At 46.7% G+C, this 11,400-nt stretch overlaps 1 protein-coding gene across 1 annotated transcript in view; it reads left to right on the forward strand.

The window, feature by feature from the left end:
* The first annotated feature begins 6 nt into the window (after positions 1–6).
* Positions 7–11,400, forward strand: part of PAMR1 (peptidase domain containing associated with muscle regeneration 1) — a 63,227-nt gene continuing 51,833 nt past the window's right edge. The window contains exon 1 of the mRNA XM_006756127.2: positions 7–121. Within this exon, the coding sequence (XP_006756190.1) occupies positions 49–121 (73 nt within the window). The 5' untranslated portion in view covers positions 7–48. The remainder of the gene's footprint in view (positions 122–11,400) is intronic.

Genomic DNA, 11,400 nt, shown 5'->3' on the forward strand with positions numbered 1-11,400 from the left:
CCCTCGGTCCCTCCCCCGCAGTCACTCGGGGCACCGGCCACAGGAACGATGGAGCTGGGCTGGTGGACGCAGTTGGGGCTCACTTTCCTGCAGCTTCTGCTCATCTCATCCTTGCCAAGAGGTACTGTGAGTAGCCGGTAGGACACCCCAGTTGGGAGGCATCTCCTTTCTGGGGTCTGTAGGGAGTGGGCCTGGGGAGCCCCAATAGTTGGTGCTGAGGGTGGGCTGTGGGGTCTCCGCTGGTGCGCCTGCCTCCTTCCCGAGAATGTGACTTGGTTTTGTCATCCCAACTTGTGGGACTGAAACTGCCTCGCGAAGGGGTACCAGCTCCAGTTTTATCCATTTGTTTTATTTTGTCTTAGTTTTTTTATAGCATAAAATTACCTCCAGGAGTCTATCCAGCCTGAGTTACCCACTCAGACCCACAAAAGCCAAGTTTCTCCTAGAAAGAGCCCCTCTGAGGCGAGTGGGAAGGAGAGATGAATCGGGAGCCGGGCGTGCCTCAAGGGCGTGCCTGCCGGTGGGTGTCTTGCTTGGTGAGATGTTACTGTCACATCCCTTCAGGACAGATCTCCGCCTGGGAGATTTCCTCGCTTGGCACACGTATTTCCTTCCTGATAAGAGTGAGGAGGAGGAAAAGGCTGAGGTTAAAAGTGCACGTTGTTTCTGGGGACACACAGTGTTTGTTTAGAAGGAGTTCTGGCTTCTCTGTGTGTTTTTTTTTCATGTGTCATTTTCGGAGCCACAAACCCACGTCCAATGGACTCCCGGGGCAAGTGCGGCTGAAACCAGACCCGGACCTTCTGGGAGCCTCTGAGGCTGGAGCAGAAGCGAGGGACTGGCAGGCTTGTTCTGTGACTGCTCGCTGGCAGGCAGGGAAAGGGGGCTTCTCAGGAGCATCTGTCCTTACCATGGATGGCTCTAGGGGTGCGGTGTCAGGAGGTAAGGCGAGACCTCTTGTGGTAAGGCAGGTGGAAATGGTTGGATGTGACAAAACAGGGCAGCTTTGCACGGGAGCAGGGAGTGTGTGAGCTTCGCTGCCCCTCTTCTGTGCTGGTTACCTGTCACCTTCTGTGCTGGTTAGTTGTCACCTGGGCTGCTTACCTGTCACCTGGGCTCTACCCAAAAGCTGGGTGCTCCATTGCTGCAATTAGCTGGCAAGTGTCCCAAGAGTAAACAAAAAGTCAAGATTCATGACAAAAGCTGCACTTTGGTCAATGCTTTCCACCTCCTCATAGGCTGTCAGCCGCTGGTGAAATCTTGGTGATTTCCTCTCAAGCTGTACAGAGGGTTTCATTTGAATTTTTCTCATCTGGAGTGAATGACTGTAGTGCAGAAAAAAGGGGGGCACGAGGGGCCGATAACACAGACACTTGCCCTGCAGTAGGGTGACGGCTTCCCATGCAGACTGCTCCCTGCCCCACCGCTCCCTTTTAGAGCCTGACCTCCAGGCTTGGTGGCCCCCAGGCCAGAACCTGGTTACTACTGGGAGCACCAGGGCTCCGATCAGCCCTTCTCTCTCTCTCTCTCTCTCTCTCCCCCCCTCTCTCTCTCTCTCTCTCTCTCTCTCTCTCTCTAATGTGGCAGGTGAGACATCTCAAACCCATAAACTTAAAAAAAAAAAAATCACCAAAGCTCAGCTACCTTTTTTCTTGCCCAGGATCTGAAAAACCCATTTGTTCCCGACCTGAGAATGTCTTTTACTTTCTGCTGTGGAAACGCTTCAGGGAGGGTGCGTGGATTCCTGGCAGCTGAGCTGCGGGCTTAACCGCAGGGCAACTTCTCAGTGTCTAGCGAGGATAGCTATGCTGGTGAGCGCTCACATTCAGAGGGCAGGCGGAGGGACGGCGAGGAGAAGGAAAATATTTCTTTAAGTAGTGAATGAGTCCCCTCCCTGCTGGAATCTAAATCTGGCCCCGGCAGGAGAAGCCTGGAAGCGTAGCTCCTCTAATTGCTTTTCTAAAATGAGTGCTTGATGAAACGCAAGCATCCACTGGATGGCTCAGGGGATGTGGTTGCTCATCGGCATGGGACACATGTTGGAGGACGAGAAGCCAAACATCAGGCCAAGCGATAACCCAACATAAATAGCATGTGAGGGAGAAACCCAACTCCACTGACTTCACCAAATAGCAGCAGCCCTGCCAGCAGGATTCTGCCCAAGAGGAAAAACTCATTTAAAATATGTGACTCTTGGGAATGAAACCTTAATATGGATAACTCCACGAGCGTTGCTTCCAACAGACATTAGCTTGTGGAGGGGACGAAGCGTAAAGGCAACAGGGAGGATGATTTGAAACATAGCTATTCAGTGGGCAGGAGAAGGAGCTGAAAGAGGGGATGTGGAAAGAAAGCAGGGGAAGGAGTGGCAAGAAAAATTAGATGTTGGTTTCTAATGGGATGTGTTAGCAGATTCCAAGGAGAGAGCTATGAAAATTGGGCCTTGGCAGGGGTGGATTTTTGTGGGGACCGTGGAGAGGGAGTTTCCCTGAGATATACTCTGAAAACTTCTGGCTTCTCCAACAGGAAAATAATTGAATGGTGGGATCATGGAGTTTGGGAGTTGGGAGTGACTTTAGAGTTCATTTGGTTTGAGTACTTTGTTTTTTCTTTTTTTAAAATATTGTTAAATTTGATTTCAGAGTGGAAGGGAGAGGGAGAGAGAGATAGAAACATCAATGATGAGAGAGAATTATTAGTTTGCTGCCTCCTGCATGCCCCACACTGGGGATTGAACCCACAACCCAGGCATGTGTCCTGATCGGGAATTGAACCGTGACCTCTTGGTTCATAGGTCGACGCTCAACCACTGAGCCAGGCCAGCTGGGCCTTCGTTGTTTTCTTAGAGAATTCTTATGAGTTTATTTTCAGATTCAGAGGACAGTGAGATTAAGCACCTATAAGGGTTTATGATGTGCCCCATCTTTGAGCCAAATGCTTTACATGAAGTCATCCCCAGTCCACCCCACTGAGGTAGTGCTGTGATTCTCCCTGTCTCACAGATGAGATCCAGAGAGGTTTCCTGACCTGTTCAAGGATACACAGGCACGGTTCCTCAAGAAGTTATACATCTGATCCAGCAGCTTCACTTCTGGGTATATACACAAAAGAAGTGGAAGCAGGGACTTGAACTGATGTTTGTACACCAGTGTCCACAGCAGCATTATTCCCAATAGCGAAAAGGTGACAATCCAAAATGTCCATCCACCGGCAAACAAAACATGGCATATCCATGCAGTGGAACATTATACAGTCCCCAAAACGGGTGAAATTCTGACACATGCTAAGACGTGGATGAACCTTGAAGATATACTAGGTGAAAAAAGCCAGACACGAAAAGACAAAAACTGTACGATACCATTTATATGAGGTGCCTAGAGTGACCAGATTCATTGAGAGTATAAGTAGAACAGTGATTGACAGAGGTCAGGGGAGGAGGGAATGAGGACTTACTGCTTAATGGGCATAGAGTCTCTATACGGGATCATGAAAAAGTTCTTGAGATGGATAGTGGTGGTGGTTGTGCAAGCCACTGAACTGCACCCTTAAGAATGATTAAAAATATCAAGTGTGTTATTTATATCTTCCCACAAAAATAATATAAAAAGAACACACAACAGATGAGTGGAGCCTGCAGTGATCCCCGACTGTCCTGAGCTCCAACTCACCTGGTACCTGGCTGACTTTAGCTCACTCATCTAAAGGATCAGCTAATGATGCTGACTCCCATCTAACCTTAGCAAGGCTTCAGGACACACATGGGGGTGGGAGGGGAGAGTCCCGGTAGCTCTCGTTTTGGTGACGCTGTTGCTCTGTCTTGGTTGGCTGTGTGGCAAAGAGACGCTGTAGAGCTGAAGGTCTGCTCATGGGCAGCCTTCGGGCCAAGCAGTCTAAAGAAATATTGAGTAGGACACAGTGCTTACAAATGTTTGAACCTGAATGCTTTGAGGCTGGCTGGGTCCTCTCTATGGCTTGACACCCAAGCTTCTCAACCCATCTATGTGTTACCTTCTAGTCCCTACTGACACTTGAGATTTTGACCTCCATTCCTGAGAGGTACAGGGCAGAAAGGAAGAGTGAAGGAGGGAAGGTGGAAAGCCAAGTACTGAATGGGGAGAAACGCAAGTGAATCAAGCTCTTAAGGCAGTGATGGCAAACCTTTTGAGCTCTGCGTGTCAGCATTTTGAAAAACCCTAACTTAACTCTGGTGCCGTGTCACATACAGAAATTTTTTGATATTTGCAACCATAGTAAAACAAAGACTTATATTTTTGATATTTATTTTCTATATTTAAATGCCATTTAACAAAGAAAAATCAACCAAAAAAATGAGTTCGCTTGTCAGAGGTGACATAGGTGTCACAGGTTCCCCATCACTGTCTTAAGGTTTGAGACCAGCTGACTGGTCTTTTAAAAGTACGAATGCGAATATATTTTACATGTATGTGTTATGGGACATGATCTCATTTCTTTCTACGAGCTCTAACTCTTTGGTAAAATGTTTTACTCTCACGAATGCCCTTGGGAGTGAGCTTTTGGTGGAAACTGAGAACAGAGCTGGGCTTTATGTCTGGGTCTGTAAGCGACAGACAAAGCATGGGCATGGTTGCCTAGAAGCAGAGGTGACCTGGAGCATTTAGATCCCTTGGAACTATCCAGAAGTCCCAAGAGGGCATTGGAGTGCCACTGGCATGGACTGTGGGTTTGACTGCAACTTACTTACATCTGGCATCTGGCTAGACAGAAATGGCCGAGATGATGACGTCTGGGGGACCGAATGACTGGCCTTAAGTCTGAAAATTATTTCCATCTGCCCCACTGGGGGCGGCCAATCCTGATGCAAGAGAAAACTTGTCTACCTGGCTCCCCTGAGACCAGTTCTTGAAGCTGCATTTGATTTGGGGGCGGGAGGCGGGGCCCCCACACACACACACAAGGGGGAGGACCTGTCACCTTCACTCGGTGGATATTTGAAAGTCACAAGAGCCCAGCTCTCTCTCTTATTTTATGTTAAAGGAGAGGGAAATGCAGTATTTACAGTTTCTAGTTCCTGAATTCCAGGCCAGAGGACCCAGAGGTCAGCCAGAGCTTTGAAAGCTACCAGAGCAGTGGCAGAAAGTCTATCGGATTCCAAGCCTGGTTTATGTTTAAGGAATTCTGTTTGTCAGTCATCACATGTTCTAGGCCAAAGCATTAGGTTTCTAATGGAGAGGAAGAAGTGAAAGTGGAGGGAAAACCAAGCATCACATCTGTAAACAAAACCACTCAAGGAAGGCAGAGTGTTGGCTGGAGATGTTTCACTCTCTTAACCTATGGGACTTACTACTACTCCCCACTCAACCCTACTCCTTCCATTTTTCCTGGTTGTAGTTATCAGCAAGACGGGTGCAGAGCCTATGTAGGTTGAGAGCAGAGTAGGAAGGGATAGGTAATAGGTTGAGAACAGAGTAGGAAGGGGTAGGTAGCAGGTTGCAGTGAAGTAGGTAGGGGTAGGTGGTAGGTTGAGAGTGAAATAGGTTGGGGTTGCACATCAAATTCTTCACCCTTGATGATGGAAACATCAATGATGGAAATCTCTTTGGAGGATGCTCCCATCCTATCTGACCTAAGGGGCCTGATCTGAAATAATGTATTGAGTTTGTGGTAAAAACCAGGCCACCTTCTTCTCTATGCTTTATATGTATTTATTTAATCCTCTCAACAAACCTAGGTAGTGGTGTTATGATCCCCAGTTCACAGATGAAGAGCTTAAGCAAGGAGCAGTTCAGTACTTGCCCAGGTCACATACCTGAATGACATGTCTTGAACCCAGATGGTCTGACTTCACAGTTTATGCCCTGAAACACTACACAACCCTGCTACAGTAAGCAGTAGGTCCAACTAGAGTATTTTACCCAAATCATAAGAGACCTTGACGTTAGTAAAGAAATCCGTTTATCCTTTGGACAGTCCAAGTGCTCAAAATGGCCCAAGTAAGGTCCTGGACTCACTGGAGGCAGAGTGGATGTGGGAGAAAGGACAGAGACATCAACACCCCAGGGTCACAGAGAAAGTATCCACTCATAGAACCCAAGAGGAGCCATTCCCTAAAGGAAACAGGGCTCATAAGCAGGTCAAAAATCCAACCAGTGTCTTGGCTAGCTGTCCCCAGCATCATGCATCTCTCTCTGATTAGATGTGGGAGGTGAGAATTTCTTTGTCCCATGGTCACCTTTTAAAATAAAAACCATGTGTCTATTTGCTGAGGGTCAGAATTAAGGATGAGACACATTTCCAGTCTGGCCCTGACACTCTGTAGCCCTGCTCCTTTATGGGTTTATTCTGTCAAGGCCATCAATGTGCAAACACTTAGGCTATGGAACGGGAGGAGCAGGCCTGGCATCAGTAAAGGGGAGCATTTATTTTCTTTATTCTTTTTTCACATAACACAGTTGATGAATATTACAGGGGATGGAGATGTGATCCCTTTCCATGAATACTAAGATGGGTTTATGGGTTTTAACCAGTTCATTTCAACTTCTACTAGACACTGATGTCTGGGGTATTGTGTCACGTGGTTAAGAGAAGTGTCGCACCCCCCGCTCCCGCCCCCCTTGGCTGAGCAGCAAATGAAGACACTATTCTGTCTCCCTATGCCCCTGGACATGGGAAAGCCTTTACTCCTGCAGTGTGGGCATCTTCACCACCGCCCTCTCGGAGGTCCTGGCTGCCTCAGAGGGTTGAGTTAGTGGTTTGGCAGCAAGTATCTGTGCAAGAAGAAGTCTGGTCAGTTGGTTTGGTGATTGGAAAACCAGGGCTTTTGCCACCAGAACAGAGTGAGGACCACATTCAGGCAATTTCAGTTTATGGGGAGACGCAGCATGTGTCCTCACAAGCCTGAATTCATGACCCGTTAAAGATTTCCAGCCACTGGAAATGGAAAACCACTGGATGGAGCAGGGAGGTGAGCCCAGTTCACTTCAAATCAAATGAATTGTTTGAAGATTCCAAGGAATTAAGATATCAGTGTTTTTCAGACCCAGTTCCATGTCCATTTATTTCATAGGATTCCTTTGGAGTTGATCAGTTAATGCCCCATATCACGGATCCCACCTCAGGAGTCAACAGTGATGGTGGAGATCACCTGAGATGTTCTAGGACAAGTTGGCTGAGCTTAGCTTCTAGCTGGCAACATCTACTCCCATATTTTCCAACATACCCTGGGGTCACCTGGATGGAAGCGGAAGGAAGGGCTTGTCTGGTGTGAAGAATCGTTGTTGCAGGGCTCCTCGGTCTGGCTTTCTGCCTCCCAGTGGGTGGTTGACTGCCTGTTTCTAAATGGTGTTCGACCTCCCTTCTGTGCAAGGCTGGCTCCTCTGGCCCACTCGCTGGTAGAACAAGTGAGCATTCCTTTATGGAAATGAGATACAAACGGCAATAAACAAAAATACTCAGCAGTAATGAACCCAATAAATTAGCTGGACTACAAAATAGAGACTCCAAAAGGCCACAGCAAGAGACATATTTCTAACATCGGTCTTTCTCACAAATAACCTTCTTTGGGAATCGCGCATGGCTCACGAGGCCACATCACGTATTTATTCAGCAAACGTTATCAGGCACCTACCTACCAGGCACCAGGCCCGGCCCTAGGTGCTGGAGGTGCCATGATGAGTAAGACAAAGTCCTTTTCCTTGAGGCACTTGCAGCCTGCTGAGAGAGCTTATGGTCCATCCTGGTGTTGAAACCTACAATCTCGGGAGATATGCAGCGAAGAGAAGCAGACAAACCCAGGGTTTTATGATGACACGAGTCTGGGGGGTTATGTACAAAACATATTACAGACCCCCACAAAGCCCTGTAATAAAGAAAGCTGTTATTAGCCTTGTACAAAGTTGTTTGGCCACAGAACCGTTTTGCACATAATACCTTATACCAGTGATTTTCAACCAGTGTGCCTCAAGAATTTTAAAAACATGCAGTACCTGACTATTTAGTCAGGGGCACTGACCTCTTTTCCCTTGGATTATCAAGTAAAAAATGACAACGGCCAACACAACAATAGCCATCTGGTGTGAATAAATCAAAATTATACCATTTTTGTCAAATCAGCAAACAATGAAATATATGTTTTGGTGTGCTGCCGAATTTTAGTAATTATTTTGTGTGTGCCATGAGATGAAAAAGGTTGAAAATTGCAGCGTTACACCAACCAGGGGAATTGGTGCTCCATGGAATCGAGTTTGGAAAACGCTGGTCGCTTGCCCATAATGAATAAAACATTGAAGAATATCTTGTTATTACAGAGGATAGGGTAAGAAGAGAATTTGAAAGTCTGCAAGACATGGACTTCTCTTCAGACTTCTGCTGAGGGATGGGCAGGCCTCCCAGTGACATTTAACTCTTGTTGAGACGTTGAAAGAACCAGGGAGATGATCCACGCCATGTTTTGGTGAGACAAGTCCTCTCCAGCACTAACCTGCATGTTTCACGGAGGAAACTCATTTCTTGTGTTCGAGTTGCTTAAAGTGATGTGGATGGTCTGGGATCACTGGATGTCCTGGGAATGACAAGAACTGTGACTGGACTTCCTGACTAGATTGTATCTTTGGTGATAGCCGTACTGTCTCCTCTTTAAAAAATGAGAATATTTGAGCATTCTTCTAATCCCTGGGGACACAGTTCAAAGTCCAGTTCATCACCAGTTACTCTCTCCCCTCCCCCTACCCCTTCCCCTCTAAAACATACACACTCCCCTCTAAACACACACACACACACACACACACACACACGCACGCACGCACGCACGCGCACACGCGCTTGCCGCTTATTTCTAATCCCTTGTTATTAACCCCCACTTTGCCAGTTCTGGGATAGCCCAGTCACCATGACCTTGACTTGCACCACCCAGCAGTGGTCTGGGCTGTTTACACTGGGGCTGTATCCATGGTGACAGCATGTGAGTTTGAACTGCTCATCAACCCCTTGCTTGCTGTTTCTGGGGCTACTTTGTTCCTGCATTTGTTAAATATTTCTCTTGTTGTCATGCAACACGGCTTCTCCTTGGCCCCCGCATTGCCTGCCTCCTCCCTCTGCCCAGACTTGTTTCAGAGTAGGTGACTACAGTGGCAATGAGTGAGGAATAAAACCGGCTGTTTCTTTAAAGGTTATTCTGCCTCAGTAGACTTGAGTAACCCCTGAGATTCAGACCTCACTTGCAATCGAGACAGATGTCTTGATGGCTACGTGTTCAAGTTCAAATACACGTATACATAAAAGAATAAAAGTATAGATGTGGGTATGTATACATTTAGGTGTGCATGCATGTGTATGTCTATACATGGGATATAGAGTATTATGTTTAAAAATATGGGCCAGGGTTTGAATCCTGGCTCCACCATTATGGCTGATTTTCTTGGGCAAGTTGCTAGACCTCTTCATTGTGACCTTACCACCTTCCTCTCTGTAGACTGAGGATAACAGTATATCTAATACAGGTTTATTGCAGGTATGAAATGAGATCGTCTATTTAAAGGGAGTACTCAGGAAATTAAAGTCACCTACTCTGCTTTCTACTATGTTTCCCACTAGTACAAGTTTCATAAGGACTTGAAAAGGGAAAATACTGGGTGTAGCAGCTTCATCTATAGCCCCATTCCATTCATTGGTGACTCTGTCAGGAAAAAAAAAAAAGTCCCTAACGACTCACCATACATTTATCTCTTTGAGACTTGTTTTGCCCCTTGGTTTTATGGTGCTGTGCCTTAGTTCCTGTGTTTGAAGTAGAGCCACTGGTAGATTCTTGCAGGGGCTGAGGGCCTGGTGTCTCCAAGAGTAGGTGATTCTGGGTAAATGATGTTGCCTCCCAAACATGAGACGTTGCTTATGACCACCTGTTGTGATTCAAGGGTGAAGCCAGCCAGGAATCCTCAGGCAAGAAGTCCCCCATCTTCTCGTTCTAGCGTGCAGAGCTAGAGGAGGTAACTATAATGAGGGCTGCCTGTGTGAAGCTGCTGCCAGCTCAGGGCTTAGTGAGCCATCGAACATACCATTATAAATGCATCACCCGCTCAGCGTCTCTCCACACTTTACATCTGCTATTGGCCAGCTGCCTCTGGTAGAAGGAGAATCTGGCCTCTGCCTGGCATCAGGGAACCCAGATGTGAAGACAATGACACTTAGTCTGGAAGCTCTTGGCAAAGAGGTAAATGTGGTTGACCAAGACCCCCGTGTAGCCCTGACACGCTGACTCGGAAAGAAGGTGTTAAAAAGTGTGGAAGATTGGGGAGCAGGCATGATTGTTTGTAAAGTTCTTGGATTGGGGGAAATCCAGATTACATTTTGAGGGTAGAGCTTAAGATTTTTGTTTCTAACTTAGCTATTCTAATGCTTTGGTTGTTATAATATTTGCTGAGTTCTGTGGCCAAGTGCTTTTCAGTGTAATATTAAAGTCTCTTTTTAGTAGCCAATGCTAATAAAAAACATAAGATCTACTGAGCTCATATTACAACCTTTGAAATAACCCAGAAGCAGCTGTCCTTCGAGGATTAACACAGTTGTTGAAGAAAATGGCAAATGGGACTCTTCTAAGACACTAGAGTTTGGGTTTTGTTCCCTTTGGCTGTGGATGTGTGATTTCTATTTCTAACAGAGAAGCAGCAGGGGTGATTGAGGCATGTCCTACTTAAATAGGCATTTAAAAAGAGGGTAGTGGAAAAATGAGACTAGGAAATCTGTAAGCAAGGGGGAGAAACCCAGAAAGCCATGACCAAAGCATAGCATGTGCAGACTGCTTGAAAATGCCACGTGTGTGGGGGCCTCCGAAGGAGACAGCATTACTCACCTTCTTACGCTCTTCACTCCCTTCGCCATTGGTGTCTTCGCCAAATGTGACTGTGTTTTACTCTGTAGAGAATAATGGTAATGTCTTGACACATATGCAGTTTTTCTTCCAAAGCCATTGTCTTCTTCAACTACAGGAACATCAACAACTCCATCAATCTGTGTCCATCCTCCTGAGATGTGGAGAAAATGCTGCACCAAGGTGTCTTGTCCACGATTGTTTAGCAGCACAAGCGAAGGGCAGATTCAGGATTAAAAGTTGGGTGGCTTATGTCCACTTTGCCAGTATTGCATTCTTTTTTAAAAATATATATATTTTATTGATATTTTACAGAGAGGAAGAGAGAAGGAAAGAGAGTTAGAAACATCGATGAGAGAGAAACATCGATCAGCTGCCCCCTCCACAGTACCCACTGGGGATGTGCCCGCAATCAAGGCACATGCCCCTGACCGGAATCGAACCCGGGACCCCTCAGTCTGCAGGCCAACACTCTATCCACTGAGCCAAACCGGTCAGGGCCCAGTATTGCATTCTTAATCTGCATTGTCAGAGGGGTGAACTCTGTAGAACCCAGGTAG

The sequence above is a fragment of the Myotis davidii genome, unplaced genomic scaffold, assembly GCF_000327345.1.
Source record: "Myotis davidii unplaced genomic scaffold, ASM32734v1 scaffold94, whole genome shotgun sequence".
In the NCBI taxonomy this organism is placed as follows: domain Eukaryota; kingdom Metazoa; phylum Chordata; class Mammalia; order Chiroptera; family Vespertilionidae; genus Myotis; species Myotis davidii.